The 20,382-nt window shown below is 40.3% G+C and overlaps 1 protein-coding gene across 1 annotated transcript; it reads right to left on the bottom strand.

Annotated features, from left to right (window-relative positions):
- Positions 1 to 1,467: 1,467 nt before the first annotated feature.
- LOC306746025 (tectonic-1-like) lies at positions 1,468 to 18,816 on the bottom strand (the record flags this gene model as incomplete). The annotated part of the gene is made up of 16 exons (XM_079228889.1): positions 1,468 to 1,624; positions 1,741 to 1,872; positions 2,260 to 2,413; positions 2,494 to 2,631; positions 2,814 to 2,902; positions 3,597 to 3,722; positions 3,852 to 3,986; positions 4,862 to 4,882; positions 7,072 to 7,184; positions 9,388 to 9,490; positions 9,600 to 9,751; positions 10,259 to 10,392; positions 11,282 to 11,399; positions 14,160 to 14,286; positions 18,543 to 18,643; positions 18,777 to 18,816. The coding sequence occupies 16 exons, from the start codon at positions 18,814 to 18,816 to the stop codon at positions 1,478 to 1,480; spliced, it is 1,830 nt and encodes a 609-aa protein (XP_079085015.1). The 3' UTR covers positions 1,468 to 1,477.
- Positions 18,817 to 20,382: the final 1,566 nt, after the last annotated feature.

The raw sequence follows: 20,382 nt of genomic DNA, 5'->3' as shown, positions 1-20,382 counted from the left end.
TTCACAAGCTGAAGGAGAGCTATGACCACCTCGTTCAAAGAGTCACAGAGCTACAGGAGCAGAGTGATAAACTGGTGATTGATTCATTATAACTGCTTCATACTGGATCAGAAAGATTACTTGGCTTTACTTAAAACAAGTTAATTGAATGAGCTTTCTAATGATCCACATACAGGAGCAGATATGTATATTACATTAAATGGCACATATGCTCATTTTCAGGTTTATACTTGTATTTTGGGCTTCTACTAGAACATGTTTCCAAGCTTTAATGGCAAAAAATAACATATTTCTTATATTGTCTGAATATACCTGTATTCACCCTCCGTCTGAAACGCTCCAGTTTAGCGCCTTTTTTCTAATGAACCTGCATGTGAGCCAAATCTCAATGGCTTATTCAATCACGTTTTCATATTAAGACAGCACAAATAACAGATTGGGTAGTCCAAAACTGATAGAGGATATTCTGATACATTGAGATCATCTGGAAAACTGGGGGTATCATACAGTTACAAACTTAGAGATGGTGGGTCAGCTCACCTTTTGACTTGATTGAGTAGTCAGACAATCAGACAGTGCATATTGCGTCTTACCTGCACAAAACCTATGGGGAATCTGGGCACCAGTATTTTGAAGCTAGCACAATTGAACTGAGTGTAAGCTTAGAATGATGCCCAACAACAGACTGACTTTTCTCTCCATCCATCTTAGGAACAAGAGAACCAGAAACTGCAAGCCCTCCTGAAGAAGAATAGCATAGTCTTCTAACTCATCAAGCTAACTCTTGTGGAGCAAACACTTCTCTGTACTGTATTCAAACTATACACTCCATTAACTTTTATTTTAGAGCTGATTTCAGTATTCCTTTTACTTGTTGACAGATCCTTAACTGTTTCCAAGTCACCTGAAGAGAAACCATCTTTTTTGAATATCTGTATCAGTGGATCCATATCCAGATTTCTCCCCATTATAGCGATGGAGGTCTGCATACTGTATGTTTAATGAATGTCAGATAGTGCAATGCTATTGGATGTCACACCATAAAGCTACAAAGTCATGGCCCTAAGTTAATAGTAAATATTGGAAAAATTCTTCACACTGATGACTTCTGCTGAGTGATGTTAAAAGAAACGTATGTATGTTGTGTAAAAACCACATGCCAATAAATAAAGTAATGTCATTGATTAAAAAACATTTGTTTGAAGTATTATTTTTTTCCAAACATCCTATTTACATTCACACAATATACAGGAACACATCGATCATACAAGCAGTGCTTGTTGTCGTAAAAGGGTGTATGGTAAATATTACCATATACTAGTGAGAGGAATTCAAATGGGCTGTTGAGACAACGTGGAAGAGGAGTCCACATGTACTGTTGGGAAAAAAGGGGGACGTAGAGTCCTTGTGAACAGCTCTGACAAAAAAGAAGAGTCCACATGAACTCTTCTTCCTTTGTTCCATGTGTGTTCTGTGTTCAAACAAAAGGGAAGAAGAAGTCAAAGGGCAGTTTGGCGTTGACGGTGGGTGTGGCTCTGTAACCAGGAAGAGCAGCAGCAGAAACTGATACGAAGGCCACTGAGCTCCTGATTGACAGGATGCTGCTTCCTCCAGACAAGACGTCCTAAGGGAGAACCAAGAGAGTTGGACACAGTATAAATGATTGCAGCCATTACTGCCATTGCAGGGTTTTTTTAAATGTTAAGTGTCTGCCAGTATTCATGAAAAAGCAAGTCTTACCAAACTGGTGGTGTTGGTTTGGATTACTTCTTTGATGCTCACTATCTGAGCCTGAGGGTTGACCAACGATCCATATTTAGTCCATTCAATTTCTATGTGACGCAAAAGTGGGATGCTGCACCTCTGTGCTTCCTGCAAAACACAAACAAACTACTGGATTGTGGCCCCACAACACAGATCCCATAAATGTTTTTTCTGTTCATCAATTTTCTATCTCAGCCAAAATACAATATTGCAACCTGAAACTTGAATTTCAATTGAATAGATTGAAGTCACAGTTGTACAGAAAAACAACCATGAATTATTAAAAAAAAGTAGATATTAGCAAATTCATACATACCACGTGCCATGTAATAATAAAAAAGTCACAAACTGTCACAAATAAAACTGCAGTGACATGTTTTATGAAATTATATTGTAGACATAAGATGGGTATCGGAATTATGTGCTCTGATTTTACTTACACTTCTCCAATCAGATTCAGGATGAGGCTCCTTTCTGTTTTGAAACAATGCTCACCTCAGTATTGAAGGTGCTCTGAATTGGTACCCAGTCCGATGGATAGTCTAGCGGGGAGTTTCCAAAAGATGCCACAAACGTTGCATGGTTTGGTCCTCTCAGAACATCCAAAAGCACCTGAAGGACTAGGGAGCAGTTTGCAGCATCCTCCAGTCTGCGGGGGCAAGACCATGGATTAGGACACAAGGAAGCACTGTACCTGAACACAGTGAACAGATGTGTTGTATGTCCTACCTTAATATGCAGCCGGACACAGAGTCCAGACCGAACAAGACAGGGGAGCGCTGATGTGGTCCCTGCAGACAGTCCTGGTCCTCAGCACTATGGAGAAGAGATACTGTGTCTCTAGGGTCGACGCTTCGAGCAATCCCTGTGATGACAACTGCTAAGGACAAATCGGCCTTGTAGCACATCAGAGCATCATCCCAGTCTCAAACGTTGCAAAGTATCCATACTACTGCTGTCAAAAATATATAACTAAAATGTTCACACTAATTCATACTGTCTGGAAATCAAGGTGAGGGAAATCAAGCATCCAGGCAGGTAAAGGATATTCTGCTGTTCTTGTTCCAGACACAAGAGGTAGTCCAACCACATAACCTGGATTTCCACTGTAGTGGACGGCCGCCTCCTCCCCATCCTCCTGTTTAATAGACACAAGCTCCGGTACATTATTAGGGCCCGAGCACCAATGTAGTTGGATGGAATGTTTATTATTATTATTATGCTACGTCTTTCAACGGGAAAAAGATGTATTAACATAACTAACATTGCGTTTCACCTAGCTGTATGAAATTTAGTAGGTATATGTAACATACAAAATAATTATTCGAGGTATCTCCTAAACCCATCAGGAAGTCAGCCATTTTTTACATTACATTTCACTTAGCTGACGCTTTTATCCAAAGCGACTTACATTTTTGCTCTATACACAGTACACACAGCAACGGATTTTTTAGAAGGTTCAGTCATATCTCAAGCTTTGTCCCCTCTGTAGCTTAGAGCTTATATTAAAAAAGGCAACTTTCGGGGACAAATAAAGTTGCAGTTGTGAGTCAACTGAAAACTTTTCAATTAGTTTCAACAACTCATATACAATAGAAAGCTCAAGCTATCCTCACAATGCAGTCCTGTCAAATGTACCAGGGCCTGATCCATTCCTTTTGGCTATGCCATCCTTAAACTAATACTGATCTTGTTTTATTAAACCTTTTTTAAAGTAAATTCTGTATCTACTTAAAATGGTGGTTCTGAGTGCAACATGGCACTCCTATGATTTCCCCCAAAAAAGCAACCCTTTTGAGGACAACACTCCAAGACACATATACAATGCCAACCTGGACAAATGTGATGTGAAACTCCTGTTCCAGGGATAGTGCTACTTCACGGACAAATCCAAGTACCAAAGACACCGTCACATTCACTATCTCACCAGCTGGGTTGTACTTAGTCACATAAGCAACCTAAAGAGAGAAAAATGTTTAATTTGTCCAGCAGACAATTACTTTTTTCATTTGAAAGAGTTTTAATATTATGTCTAAAACTTTAGATATACATCTCAAAATACAGATTGTGTGTTGGAGTCGACTCACCTTCAGCACCACATTAGCACAGAAGGTTGTGTTCAGAAGAACAGGGTTGAGATTTTCTCCTCCACTGACCTTCAGCTCTGTCTGAGTCCCATCGACAGACTGCAGGATGACTGAAGCCACCTCCACAGGAACAAGCTCCAGCAACATCACAAACAACCACATTATTCAACATTTATCAACAATTATTTAACCCAAATATTATTTCAGATTTACCCTCTGGCCTCTGCTCTCATTAACGTCAGTCTTCAGAGGTTTTACTCTGAATAACAAAGTCAATGGATCGGTTGCTCCATCACTTTGGTCCAGACTAAACAACTCAAATGAATGGCCATGACATTTTATACAGACATAAGAATCAGGACTTTTCATCTTCTAGTGCAACCATCAGGTCAAAAAGTGAATGTGTCCAATACTTTGGTTTAGAGCAGCACTTCTTAATGTTGGGGGTGGGGGGGGGCGGGGGTGATTTTCATTCTCGGGGAAAAACTTTGATAAATCTAAGACACTAACAATTTGTTTTGATGTAATAGTTTGCAGCGATGTAAAGCAAAGAGCAAAGTGTTGTGTCAATGCAAATGTGACAATAACTGAATACTTCCTTCTTCTCGGTAACTGAGCAAGAGAAATGTACAAATGTTTTCCGTCCTCACATTGCAGCAGTCAACCTCAAGCCCGTGTCATGTTTTTGTGGTCCACGTATTCTTTGTGCAAAACAATGTGTCAGTGTCTTCATCATTTTCCTGGTGAGGCAGGAGACGTGATCGCTTATGAGTTTTAATGTTATGTCAACAATGTAAAGTAGTGTGAAGACATCATTTTCAGATAATGGAGAGACCATGAGACTATATACGATGATTTCGCATAATATACGTTTCAAGATGCTTGTTACGAGGTTGGAGCATTTAATCTAATTCTGACTTCACTTAAATGCTTATCAAAGTACGTCAATTAATTTTCTGTAGATCACTTAATTTAATTACAGAGTTAAACAAAAAAGTAGACATACTTACTGCTGCATCTTGAGTCTTGCCCTGTTGAGCGGAAAAGATTTGGTCTTTAAATTACCGTCAACTGATGCTGTGTTTCAGCATTTCCAATTAGTTCATTTATCTTGTGCACAAACAACAACCTGATGGATAGCGGCCCACAGACTTCAGCTACCTCGCCCGGACCAGGGAAACCGGGGCACCCTCCCTGAGCCAGACCCAGGAGGGGAGCTCGCCGGCTAGCATCTGGTGGCCGGGCCCTCACCCATGGGTCCCGGTAGGGCTCAGCCCGAGGAAACAACATGGAATGTTGTAATGTAATGTAATGACAGAGAAAACTAGCGGGGGGTGAATGGACTTCTGTGCTAGCCACAGTTTGTCCATAACGAACACCATAAGCATAAGGTGGCTCATAAGTATACCTGGTACCAGAACACCTTAGGCCGGAGATCAATGAGTGACTTTGTAATCGTATCAGCTGGCCGTATGTCTTGGACACTCGGGTGAAGAGAGGAGCAGAGCTGTCAACTGATCACCACCACGTGGCGAGTTGGATCAGATGGCGGGGGAGCCGGCTAGAAAGACCTGGCAAGCCCACACGTTTAGTGAGGGTGAACTGGGAACGTCTGGCAGAGGATCCTGTCCGGGAAGTCTTCAACTCCCACCTACGGAAGAACTTCTCACACAACCAGAGAACCCGGTGGTGAGAGAAGCCATCAAGCTGAAGAAGGAGGGCTTTTGGGCCTGGTTGGGCCAAGGGTATCCTGAAGCAGCTGACAGGTACTCATTCACACCTTTTTTACACTGATGGCAGTGGCTAATCAGGAGTAACGAACATTCATACAATATTTATACAGCACAGGAACAGCCTGCGGGAGCAATCTCGAGTTAAGTGTCTTGCCAAGGACACATCAACGTGGACTAGGAATCCGGGGATTGAACCGCCAATCCTCTGATTGAATAACGACCCTGCTCTACCAATGATCCACAGTGTCCATTTTTTGATGAGGCAGAGGAAAATGGCTGAAAAGATTCAGAAAAAAAAGGTGGACAAAAAGGAAACTCACCAAAGAGGAAATTACAACACCAAAGAGAGTACATCAGCTGTTGGGTATTGCACTTTCATAAAATTAGGGATCCCGCTAAAGACTTTACTGTAAATCAGGTGGATTAACATTTGAATACCAGTGCATCTTCTAGAGTGCATTAAACGTCCCTCACTGAGATGTCTTAGACCAGGGGTGTCCAAACTACGGCCCGCGGCTCATTTTTTATTGGTCCGCAGCAGATTCTAAAGATATAAATGGAGAGAAAGTCAAGCAAATGGCAGCTAGCTCAACAATTGCATATTTGCCGTCCGAACAAAACACGAGAAAATGCCTCACTAACAGCTACGAGGTCGCTCAACTCACAGTGCGACACGGGAAACCTTCTCAGGCGCGATTTCATAACACAGAGCACGAAGACTTGTCAGCTAACTTAAAGCGAAGCGGAATACGAGACCATCTCTCTCACTCTGAGGTGCGTTGCTCAGGCTGGTTAGAAATTTACCAGTTTTTGGACATCTTCATGAGCCGAGTGACCCTCTATGGTTTGCAGACCTGTCCTCTAATTGATCTTATCATCATCTCACACTAAACAAGAGCCTGCAAGGTAAAGAGCTGGTAGTAGCACAACCTCACGCACAGATGAAAGCATGCTGTGTGAAGCTCCGTCTCTTTGAGACACAACTACGTCAACGCTGCACACTTCCTTACGCTGTCTGAAATCAAATGAGCTTTTCCAGAGGTCAACCGTTCTGCTAAATTGAGGAAATATGTAACTGTCATCACATCTCATCACAGAATTCAGTCAGCACTTCCACGATTTTTCTGCATTGAGAAAGAAATCCAGCTGTTCTCGACTCCCTTCCTGATAAATGCAGAAGAAGTGGAAGAGAGTCTTCAATTAGAACTGATGGAGATGCAGTGTGATGATTCTCTGAAGAACCAGTATCAGCTTCTCTCCCAACCCGACTTCTACTGGAGTTTGGAAAAGGCTAAGTTTCCTCTGATGCGATTTTTAAAATATTAAATATAATATATTAAAAAAAGAATATATATAATTGACCTCATTTGATTCATTTTGCGATATACCTCACCTGAGTGGCTGTTTGTGGCCCTCGGTGAAAAAAGTTTGGACACCCCTGTCTTAGACAGTGAGAGTTTGAAGGTGTTGCACAGTAAATCACTCACTGCAAAGAGCCGGATGTCGGTGTAGGTGTCCATGCTGAGAGCGGGCAGAGATCCACAGTCCTGCTTCAGGACTACACGCCGAGAACACCGACTGCTCTGATCCTTTAGGAACGCTGGGGAGATAATCAGGAAAAACGTGAGCAACAACATGCATAGAAAAAGAAAAACAAGATTCCATTCAACTCTTTTGAGCATGTTTGAAATTACAATGATAATACATACTTATTATAATTATTATTATGTAGTTCCTAAGATGACCTTTTACAAAATACAAGTAAGCAAATTGTGGATTTGAAAGAACTATTGAACTGATGCAGTATGAAACATAATGGTATGAAATAATCTCAATATGATTACATAAAAGTATGCGGGATCTTCGCCATGTCTCTGCTACACCACTCTCCTGAATGTCTGCTGTATAACCCAGATGTTACAAGCTATAATTCACACTTATCAGCAGTGTGTCGCTGTTTTTACTTGGGATGCACTTTGTACCATGCTTGTTATAGGTATTATGACAGCAGTCATGAGACTCATGTCCATAAGTGAGACTCTGCAGGTTCAATCTTGAATATAACATGACCTGTTTATTGTAAGTTGTCAAGGTGTTCTGAAACTACAATTTTGCAAATGTATTCAACTATTGTAAAGTCAGTTCTCCACATTACGTATGGTGCTTTTGGGGGGTAAAAAGATATCTTTATTTCTTCTCCCATCATGAGAAACAATTCAAATCAACCGCTGAGTCCCAATCTGTCAAAGGATACTAAATGTAATAAAAATCCTAGCACATCAAATTCCGTACACTAAATGATCTCAATTCAGCTTTTGTGCCAAGGAACCCTTTGTGTTATGATGTCATACTTAACTTGGCTAAAAGCTACCTTATTCGGGACATTTTTACAATCACTTTGAATGTTTAATGCAAATAATAAGAAACTTTACTTATAAAGTGCTTTTCAAAACAAAGTTATGAAGACCTTTATATGGGTGAAACAGGACTACATAAAACCAGGCAAATAAATAGACATGTTACAATAAAACAGTGTGCTAAATGTATTTGTTTATTTTTTTAAATCTGATAAGTTTTGAGAAGTCATTTAAAAGATGTCACTGATTCTGTAAGCCTCAAACCATCAGGCAGGGAGTTCAAGAGTCATTACACTTAAAAGCCCCGTCATCTTTATTCTTGAGCCAGGACACAGAAACAACCAGCAGAGCCTAGCCTGGGGATCTGAGACTTGATGGTTTCTAATACTGACTGGTAATCAACATGCAATTAAAACTGCAAGCAGAAATCAATCATGAATGCAAGTCTTTCAAGAACGACAAAAAACTGAATGTAGCTCTGACAATCTCTGCTCAAAGTAGGAAAAGTAGAGGAGAAATGACAGAATGTATAGTTTCATGTGGAAAAAAAACCCATCTTTTTGTAGAGAAATAAGTTTAGGCCAAAAAGTGAGCCCATGTAGAATAATCTAGAATATGAATTAGGCTAGGTGAAGTTGCAGGAAACTACTTTACAATACGGCCTTGCTCCAAAACAAACAAAAACAGTTTGCTGTGCTATTAATGAAAATGTCGCGTAAAAGCGCGATTTAAATACTAATGTATTCAATTCTTTGCTCTACAAACATCTGAATTTGCGTATATTGAGATCAGAGAACTAGAGATATTTTTCTGGCAGTGTGTCCACAAACCCTTTTAATAGGTTCAGTTTTTGAACCAGAGCAGTTGTAGAGTCCTGCTTACGGTCACAAACAACAATTATCTGCAAAGTTGCAGATGTCTCTTTTCCAATGTACTGTAAGTCAACGGTAAAAAGTAGGATTTCGAGACAGACCTAAAAATTGTAATTTGGCCACAATGTAAAATTTGCTAAAAAGCGTGCTGTTCTTTTGGGTTAACCCCCTTGCCTGCCGTTCTACTTCATGATCCAAGGCCATGCAGTTTAGAGGATTGCACGCCTATGCATTAATTATGCTTTAAATAGCAATCCACTTCCTTGTTTTGGTACAGTTGGTTTTTAAACCTGATGCAAACTGTATTCAAATACACACCAACTGTACTCGAACAAACTGGATTTGGGGTCTCTGATATGAAAGCCTCATTAGTCTGATAATCTGACAGAATTGACACCGTTTTCCAATTTTAGATAGATGTTGCTGTGTTACAAATATTACTGAGTCTTCTTGACTTAAAGACTCTACTCCACTTGTGCTACAGTAACACTACTTTTTAGCATTCATCATTATCCCATACATTTTACAGTTGCCATAGTTTAGCAAAAGTGGCACTGTCCCACATCAAAGTTACCTGCAGGACTGGTGTCCACACAGTCAGCAGTGATACAAGGAGCTGGCAGCCAGAACATCCCTCGCTGTCCACTCTCTGCCGCTGTCTCCATCACATCCCCACACTGAAACCATAAACCATCAGCAGAGAATGAACATTGCTCTTTTGCGATAATTACAAATAATCAGTTTGTGACAAACAAGACGGATTAACAGTTCAAAAAAGATACTCGCCTGGTAGCCAGACAAGGCCTGGAGCTTTGCAGGGGTCACTGGACCAACGTTCTCCTCTGAGCCAAAAATAAAGCTGGTGAATTCCTTAAAGAGTGAGTCAAAGTTGCTGTCAGTTGGAAGCGCAGGAGAAGGGTGAGATAATCCATCAACACCTAGACAGAACAAATAGTCAGCAAATGAGACGAACTTGGAGATGGAGAAAGTGGCACCGTAAAGTACTTTGTTACATGCTGCAAACTGAACCTACAAGTAGCCATACAATTAAATTCTGCATAATATACTCTGAAATTTAGAAAAAATTACACCAGACCAATTTTTTGAAGAGTGATTGAGGTACAGTACTTATCCCTAGTCAGTGTATTATCTGAGCACAGCCCTTTCCAACGGCGCTATGTCCATCTCCAATATTCTAAATATAGCGTACACTCCAACTGATATTTGATTTTCTTAAAGTGTCTAGATTACGTTGGCTCCTGCACCTGTCCACAGCAGTACATTACTTTGCTCCTGTACTTGTACTCCTGTTTCTCCAAACTGGGGGCGTGCCAGCAGCCATCTACTGTAGGTATTACACTGACTATGGAGTAGAACAACCCCACTAACAAATGCTATATTCATAGTTCATTTAAAATACAAATGAAAGACCATTAATGACTTACGGTTCTGTGACTGAATGCAGAAGACGTCATAATTAGTTTCGTTCTGGACAGATGACTGTAGCTCGGAGAAGCCATCAATCATGATCCCTAAAGAGTAAGTTGCTACATCATTGCTGCACAGCTGCTTTTTGCCACTGCAAACAAAAAAGAAACACCAATGATGAGCCAGAAGATATATTGTAAATCGACAGATGTGACATTGCTTATCCATTGTGAATAACCACCGGCCTAAGATCGCCCACTGCCCTCGGGTCAATTACCATTTCCTCAGTCTTCTTCACGTTCAACAAGATGGTTACTGTCACACCATGCATTGCATACACCTCTCCATTTCAGAGCGGTAAACTGATTAACTGCTGTCTCTGTGCATTATGCCGTGTTCACACCAAAAGATGTGCGAATTTTCGCAACGCTTTTTCGCCTGACTTTAGTCACTCGACTTTAGTCGCTCGACTTTATGTGGTTAATTCGCTTTTTCACAACCATTCTCTCGAATGGTTGTGTAGGGAGGGCTTTTGCATTTTGAGCCCCTAAAAGGCTTTAAATATGAAATATCAGTGTGGGAAGTGTAGTTTCAGTGACACCAGCTTGTGACTGGAAACAATATTTCCGAGTAGCAGATAGGTGATATGAAATCAATCAAGACAAAAAAGATAAATACGATAACATATGGAGAGCGGGGAAACTAGAAATAACGGCGTACTTTCAGTACATTTGACATAGATGTACAAACATTTAATAGGCACATGTATCACATGTATACTTAAAATAAAGTTTCTTGGGGGCCATGCTTTAAACCCAACCGGAAGTTGGTCATTTGGATTTTTTTTATGAATTTCTCATGTACGACCAAATGCTACTGGCAGTTATAATTGAAAACATTTTTTTTTGTAATCCGTTTTCTGACAGTGCCAACACTTTACAGGTACATGATACTTATGAATCATGGCAACTGAAAATTATGCAAGACACAGCCGGCTAGTCAGCAGCAACCCCCCTCTTAACTTTAGGTGGGACACTTGCCTGACAGTGTCCACTAAGCAGCCGGTGAACAGAGCCACCTCCTCACTACATGCTCTATCACAGCAGCAGTTGATGTCACACACATCCTTGTGTATGTCACAGGGACACAGGCTGCCAACTGAAACACACAGCAATGCTCAGGTTAGACACAGACATTGTCACAACAAAGCCTGTGTATCCACCTTGGTGTGGTTGTGCTGTTCGCTGAGAGACAATACATTACAAGGCCCTGTGCAGCGGCGGTTCTATATGTAATTACGCCCCGGGCGAGACCCCCTCCGATTTTTGAATAACACACTTAAGAGAATCAATGCACACAATTCTGCACAACACAGTACAACATGAAAGTGGCAAAAATATATACAATCAGATATAGAAAAATAGCAGAGACAAAAATATAAAATATTAAGAATAATATACAAATACAATATAGAATAAATAAACACATGTAAAAACACACTAAAGAAAATCTAATTATTACACTATTGCACTAAGAACAGAAAACACAAACCAAAACTAAAACTAAAACTTAACCTTTCTGGCTTTCCTTGATGCAAAATCATCAATAATGTCATCATATGAAATCTACTGACTTAAGCCCACTAATTGCATTAGAGCAGCGTTCCCCAAATACCGGTCCGTGGGTCCCTTGGTACCGGGCCGCAGAGAAAGAATTTATAAAGAAAAAAAAACTGCTACTCAAAAGTCAGGTTTCCTTCCTTTATAACCTCCTGCTCAAAACTAAGGAGTCTGCGGTAAATAAGATTAAAGCAGACTGGGAAGTTGAATTACAAACAAACTTTTCTGAGGATTTCTGGAAAAAGGCTCTTGAGGCTGTTAATTCCTCTTCTAGCTGTTCTAGGCTGTCTCTCATACAGTTTAAAGTGCTCCATCGTCTACATTACAGCAAACATAAACTCTTTAAAATGTTTCCAGAGTCAATGGATGAAGCCTGTAGTAGATGCTTCCAGACTCCTTGTAACCTGACTCACATGTTTTGGTCCTGTTCCAAATTAGATCATTATTGGCAGTCCTTTTTTAAATCCATTTCTGACATTTTAGGTATAACCGTCAATCCATCCCCACACAGAGCTATTTTTGGTAGATCTCCTGACAGCCTTGCCACCTCAGCAACTCAGGACAATATTATTGCTTTTGCCTCTTTAATTGCCCGTAGGAAGATCCTTCTTATGGAAATCTTCACAACCCCCGTCCATCAAAGCATGGTTACATGATATCCTGTTCCTCCTTAAATTGGAGAAAATTAAATTCACTCTTAGAGGGTGCTCTGATAGGTTTTACGCTTGCTGTAGACTTCTTCTTCGATATTTTGATGGACTTTCTTCTGATGAGGTGTTGTAGTAATATGCCATGACCTGCTGTTACGGACTCTTTCCTTGGTTATTTATTTTTACATTTATTTTTCTTTTAATTGTACTATATCAAAATCTTCAAAATGTTGTTCAAGTATAACAATATATGTGTATATTGGTATGTATTCTTTCTTGAAGATTACAAGAAGTCCAAATCTGTGAATCTCTTTCCAACTTTACCGGTGTCCAGAAGTCCGGTAAAGTTGGAAAGAGATTCACAGATTCGGACTTCCAGGATCAATAACTCTTTCGCTAAACAGTGTTACAACACAAACAATACCTCTCTGTAATCGTAGTGATGCAGACAACAAGCTACAACCTTCATTTTACAAAAACTGGTCGTTCTCCGAGCTGTACGGATAACATTGGTCTCTATGTGCAACCGGCTGTGAGACGAGTGATGATTTCTATGAATTTCTATTCATATTTAATTCATATTAATATGCTATAACGTCACAGTAATACAGTTTAAAAAGACAAAAACCATGTCATAGATCATTGGGCTCCCCCTTGTTGTACTACAGTTGTGCTTTTGAAGAAATATGATTTCTAAGATTTTCTATGATTTTTTTATTAATATTGAATTAATATTAATATGCTATAACGTCACAGTAATACAGTTTAAAAATACAAAAATCATTTCCTACATCAGTGGGCTCCCCCTTGGTGTACTACAGTTGTCCTTTTGAAGAAATGTCATTTCTATGATCTTCTATGATTTTGTATTAATATTTAATTAATATTAATATGCTATAGCATCACAGTAATACAGTTTAAAAAGACAAAAATCATGTCATAGATCATTGGGCTCCTTTGTCATATATTCACATGGTTTAGGTGTCCCTTATTAAATTCAACTGAACTCAACTGTTTTGTAGTTCTACAAAGACGTTTTAAATGGTCTGATATTAAACAGCTGTCTATTAGTTTGAGAAAGCAGCGATATTGTAAAGTGCTCCGCAGGTCACTTCAACATGCTCCATGGAGTCGCAGTTGGTGCAAGTTGATCTGGTGGCTCTCTGCCGTTTAAATGTGACTGCTGACTGTGTTGTAGATGATTGGAGACTTCTACAGGTGTTCTACAGCTCATATGACCTTGATATGAATACCAGCCCCTAGTGTCCTTGATCTATAAAGAATCAGCAACTCCTTGCCTTTAAAAAAAATAAAATGAATTGTATTTTTGGTGCCTTCCCATCATGCCCCAGAGTAATACTGCACCTCTTTAGATTAAGACCTAAAGCATCCAAATCTGCAATAATAATCATCTGATGTGGACACACGTCATTGAAGGCCTTGTTCTAAAACCCACGGCCCGCCACTGATATGAATAAATCCAAACGTGGTCTGTAAACTACAAGTAGGCAGATCGGAACTAACAGGAAGTCATTTTTTCTGTGATTTCCTGTGTATACTCTGAAGGCATCTGAAAACTGCCCCCTGCTGCTGCCCCCTGCTGTCGTCTACGTTCCAGGCGAGGCGCAGCTCTTTGAACGAGCCGTTACCTTCAGTGACAGGAGGGAGCAGGCGGCCGGTGACGGGCAGGGGTTCAGCCGGCGATGTAGGCTGAAGAGGCTCTTCCGTGCTGCTGTAGCTCGATGTTGTTGGGGTTGTCGAGTCAAACTCTCTCGGCTGTGTGGTTGTATAGTTGTACGTAACATTATATGTTACGTTGTGGTCACCATATGTTGTATTTAAGTTGTAGCTTGTTGTATTTTCGTGTGCAGTTACGGTAGTATACAAGAGAAACAACCTGAATAGGTTTAAAGTGGACCAAAACACAGCGACTGAAACCGCCATCTTTGTTTTATGGTTCTTCTTCTTCGTTTGTTCAGTTTATGGGTTACTGCCTTTATTAAATATTACTGCCACCTGCTGTCCGAAAAGGGATTGTTTCAGTTCAGCCAGGTTAAGGATTAAAGGAGGTTGCAGTTTTGAGATAGGCTGTCAGCCTCAGAAACTCCTACCCCTGTCAAGACACACAGTGAATGATGTTGCTCATGTTTGGTTCTCAAGTCACTTTACAGCAGGGCTTCATTTAAAAAAACGTATATGGAATTTGTCTTTCCGAAAACACTGTCCCAACAATTAAAATGTAGATTCCTCACTCACTATGAGTATTCTTGGATACACCACGCCTAATTACTTGAAAGTCAATGTAGAATTTAGCCTAAATGTGACTAGCTGTGGGACTAATAAAGGAGTATCTTATTTTATCTTAATCCACATGTCAATATATGATATCTAAAGCTGCATTCATTTTTTTCTGTTCTCTTGAAGGCATAGTAACAAAACCCCAGCAATATATCATATAATACTGACTATAATAACAGTTGTCTATTTACGCATTCAAGCAGATACAGAGCTGCGTCTGCTTGATGGAGTCTGTTTATGTCCCTTTATGGATCTAATCCAACAAACACTCTCCTCTTAGCTCTTTCTTTAGCTCAGACACATGTTCTTGTTCACTTATTTCATGGTGTCAGTTTGAGATCTTAAGCTAAGATTGCATGTAAGGAAGTGTATTTTTGAATATAGCCTTAATTTTCCAATGTAGTTTGCAGTGTTTTAGTTATCCACAAGATGGCAGCACAAGACAGTGAAACACAAAACACAGAGAATCATACTTTCATCCAGAGAGAGAACACTTCACTGTATTCAGACCAACAAGTATATATATATATAAAACTATAAATGGGACAAATAATTGGTCTGTGTGAAGAGTGCTGATGTGAGGTCCCGGGTTGAACTTCAACTATAAATTGCATAATTTAAGCGTCTTTGAGCATTTTGACAAGCTCTATATAAAATTCATGAATTATTATTATTATTATAAATCATCCCATACGTAAATTACATGTCATGTGCGCCAACCCTAAGCTAAAGCTTCATATTAAGTCTCGCTTAACTTTCACAAAGATCATGTTCCAACCAGAGATATTCACACATTTACAATGATATAAAACAGAGAAATGCAGCAAATCCTTAACAGAAAAGAGATCTATTTCAATAACTTAAAACATTATTTATCACATTTTTGGCTCATACATTTCTCTAAACGCCCTAATTATTCTAAACTAAATATCCCTTCCAGAAAATACTGAGCACCGTTTCTGCCGGTTGCCAAATGTAGCTGCTAAATTCTCCATTGTGTTCACCTGCTGTTGGCTGCTGAGCAAGTAGTGTACAGTAGGTTTATCAGAGCCTTTTTCATTGGAACAGCTGCCTGCTGAAGATGAAGAATGAGAATGAATGAATTATTTTCTGATAAAATAGCTGGCAGCACTAGCTTCAAAAACTGCTAAAACAACCAGTCCCTTGAGGCCTCCTCTAAAGCCACTCCCCCAACCGCTGTAAAGCTCACAGTTTGCGGAAGACTCTGATGATGTGCAATGAGTGCACGGGTAGTGTGCATAGGCAGGTAGGAAGTTTTTTGCAGTCCTGCAACATCCACAAACACTGCTTTTTTTGCATTGGTGTCGGGATGTAAAGGGACCATAATTTAGGAGGATAGGGGGTCTATTAGCCTGTCTTGTGAGGACAGACACTTTCCTGCAGCTAAACAGCTCTACGAACCTGAACTCTATTTTTAGAGGGCTATAACACACACACACACACACACACACACACACACACACACACACACACACACACACACATTATATATTATCCTTCAATTAAGCAAACTGTGAGCGACCTCAAGTCAAATGGGGTGCTTCACCTTTTCTCGCTCTCCTGATTCAAATCTGACTCCTTGACCTCTGATCCCTCCTGTCACTCCCTCACTTTATATGGACTTGTGCAGCTTGTGTTTCCTGTTACATTACACCTCTCTCTGCCTCTCTCCCAACAGTTTGTCCTGCCCTTTATACTCATTAATGAATTCTCAATGGCCATTAAGGCAGCGTGGGCCGGTCCACTGATAAATATATTAAATCTGAGTCGTGTGTGTGTGTGTGTGTGTGTGTGTGTGTGTGTGTGTGTGTGTGTGTGTGTGTGTGTGTGTGTGGCACACCTGCTCTATGGCTGGTGATGTCCAAGGTGTGTGTTTGTGTGTGAGTGCTGGGGCATGGTCATTGAACGATGAACACAGGTTATCAGAAGGTCACCACCTCAATTGCATCGCTTGTGTTTGTGTGTGAGACCGTGTGTGTGTGGTTGGGTGGCAGTGAGAGGAAGGAAGTCTAATTAGAGCATTAATTAAGAAGCGAACGGTTTATTGAATAAATCCCGGGGTCATTAACAGAACACACAGCAGCCGGCCTCCTCCCCTCAGTGTTTCCTCCCTCTGCTCTGATGTCACCGTGACAACGCTGCTGTAAATTTGTACTAATACACCACGTATACTTACTCTGAGGAGCTCAGTATTACTGAAAGACTTATAGACTTTCAGATGCCATACAAGTCCTGACATCCCTTCCTCTCCAGCTGGTAGCTTCTGGGGACTCATTCCAGTCTCTCATTTAGAGGTTTCCTGAAAATCTAAAACGTGCTTACTGGGTTAAATATCCCTTTCTAAGAAAAAAAATGAATATATACTACATCACTTGCTGGCTCAGTCGTAGTTCTAAACAAGCTGCGGGGTATTCAGTTAAAGAGAGAATTTATAAAGAGATTCCTGAAAAACATCCAAAACATCACAATAATGTTTTACTTGCACTTTGATTTAGTTCCATATTGAAGTAACTTAACAGTTGTATTAACGTCTGGATGACGTCAACAACTGACAAATATAGAAAGTTCAATTGAATAATATCTCAACAATATTTATTGTTGAAATATTATTACATTGAAAATTGTTTGCAAATTTAACTGACTTAATAAAAAATAATATACAAATATATATTTATTCAGGTGTGAAGTAATGTCACCCAAAAAGTCACAATATTCATCTTCTAAAAAGATACATTTGTGTGCAGGGACTTCATGTGTGGTTATTAAATCACTTGTTTCAGCTCTAGTCTCCTCTGTTACCATTATTGTTGGGCAGTATCATGTATCAGGATTCTGATCATTTTGGGCTCAGGTTTATTTTCTGTGCCTTCCTTTCATATGTGAGACGTTTGCTCAAAAGATTAGTGCTTTGTCTCGTAGTGGCGCTTCACATTGCCGCTTGTAAAAGTCCCCACAGTCTCTGAACATATGAGACGTACTGCTTTGGAACTGCCTTTGGGAAGACTGAACATAAAGAGTCTGTCCATTCTTGGTTAAAGCTCTGGTCTCACCGACCACTTTTCTCTTTTTGGAGAACGCCATGTGAAGTAACTTCTGACTCAGAAGTGTGTGTTTAGAGAGTGTTTATCTCACTCAAGCCGCGATGCTTATCGGAATACACATATTTGATCGGCTGAGTAGCATCATGTGAGATGATTTACAACGCATTTAATTGGTCTGTATGTTTCCTGGACCGCTGAATGCTGTAAAGGCTGGAAAAGCTGCGCTGGTTAAAATAGAAGCGCTCCGTCAAAATTGTATAATTCTCAATAAGTCCAGGGTCCAGATACAACGGCGTAGGGGTCCGGTCCCGGATCTGGACCGCTTTCCGTCTGTTAGTGAACCCGGCAAGAGAAGGTGGATTTAAAACATCCTGCACAAACCCATCATTGTGTAAATAGCCAAGTTCCAGTCATTAGCAATTTTTGTATTCACTCAAACAAGATTTTAAAGAATGGACGCTCGCAAAAATCTACTGTACACTACGCAGTCAAATTAAAGTGCAGCTGTTACTCTGTTTAGTCAAAAATTCAAAGTGCTTTACACTACAATATTCACCCATTCATACACTGATGGTAGGGGCTACCATGTAAGGTACCACCTGTCCATTAGTACTAACTAATCATTCATCATGGCTCAGCCTTCGGAAGCAATTTGGGGTTAAGTGTGTTGACCAAGGATGGACATGGACGAGAGGAGCCGAGGATCGAACGGCCGATGGCCCCTCTGACTGAGGGACGGCCCGGCCGCTCCACCTTTTGAGCCACAGTCGCCCCTGTGAAAAACAAAAAAGAGATGAAGACCTGGTATCAAAAGTGAGTCAAGGTAAACCGAAACATGCAGCGAAAATGAGGCAGAAAACGTAGCCTCTGGTCATCATTTGATCAGATACAATACAATGTACTCACCTCGGGAATAGCTGGAATCTGTGTACATAGACTCTTTCATGCTGTGTGACCTTTACTGTGCTTTGTACCATGTTCCACTGCTTCCCAGGAAACAGTGTCCTTAGCTGTAAATCTGCCTTCAACTGGCTCTAACTCACCATACAAAGCATGTGTGTGTGTTTGCAGTGTATCATGTCCCAGTGCTACTGAGCACCACCTCTGCTCCTCTAATCCTCTTGGCCTACCCCTCTCTCTGTCTCTGTCTCCATCTATCTGTCCATTTATCTTTCCATCTCTCATCAGGTCATCGTCTCTACTGTTTCTGCCTTCAAAACGTCTCCCCTCCCTTGCTGTCGAGACCAGTGTCCTTCACAACCACACGTGCACAGATCACAAACAGTTTTCAGAAGCCTTGGGCTGTAACACCAGGATTCAGCATTTACACTTTGATACTTGTACTGTCTCTCAATGAATAAACACATGTTTAATAAAGAAAATCATCCCTTGTATAGTATTTAGTATCATTAAATGCATGTAACACTATAAACAAATATATTTACGCATAAAACAGTATCTGTAAATCAAAAAAGAAAATGCAATGATTCAAATATGAATTATATGGACGTGTTGTCTTTATCTTTCTATAGCTTTTCATCTCTTATTCTGTCCTCTCCCTCTGTCTGTCATTCTGTCATCTTTCCGTCATGATAACATCTTGTTATCTGCTTTCCAAATTAAAACACCAGCCTCATGCCCTTCACTGACACATACTCGGTCTGTGTCTTTGCGCGCGTGTGTAGGTCACAGTGTTTTGCCATAGTCAAACCACCACGGTTTGGATTATGGCATCTTTTTCAATTGGACGTATGCAAATACAATAGACATTGATAGGTGTTACAGTGTTTGGCTCAAATTTTCTCACAACACAAAAAGGATATTTTGCACAACTTTGGAAAATCATCTACTGCATGAAAGAAAGAGCTGCAGGGATTGAGAGAACAAATCAGTCCTGCTGTCAAAGGTTCCGCTGTCAAAGGTTCTTGGAATCCACCGCATTTCGATCTTGTCTCAGTCTCAAACAAAAAGGACTCTGGATTTTATTTCAAGACCTGTCAAGGCCACAACTGCTGGGGTATCACTAAACTGCCTGTGCATTTTAATTATTTGTTGACATTACTGTGATTGAATGTAAAACTGCCAGCATCAAATACAACCAATACATTGACACATTTCTAATTAAAATTATTTGTTACTGTTAACTGAGTGTCACCCCTCCCTGCCCCCTTCATACTCACACTCAAAAGTGAACACGAGTGACAGGAGAAGTAGCTGTGGCTGTCTGAATTGTCACGAATAAATAAACATGTATACAGTTTATATGGAATCTGTATTAGTTTTATGCGGGTGTGTTTATGGTAATGTAGATCTTTCAGGTCAATTTGAGGAGTGACTATGGTTTGCATGGGCCACATTTTATTTGAAGTTTGTCATACAGTTGGGTGACTCGCACTGGTCTGGTCTCAACGCCTCACGGTCTTGGTCTAAATCTCAATCTCGGTTTGGGAGGTCGTGACTACAACAATACTATGTGCTTCATAAGAAGTGAAGACGTTAATCTGACATACAG

This window comes from Taurulus bubalis (assembly GCF_910589615.1).
Source record: "Taurulus bubalis genome assembly, chromosome: 13".
Classification (NCBI taxonomy): domain Eukaryota; kingdom Metazoa; phylum Chordata; class Actinopteri; order Perciformes; family Cottidae; genus Taurulus; species Taurulus bubalis.
The sequence above is the reverse complement of the archived record's forward strand: the minus strand, read 5'-3'. Positions and strand labels throughout refer to the sequence as shown.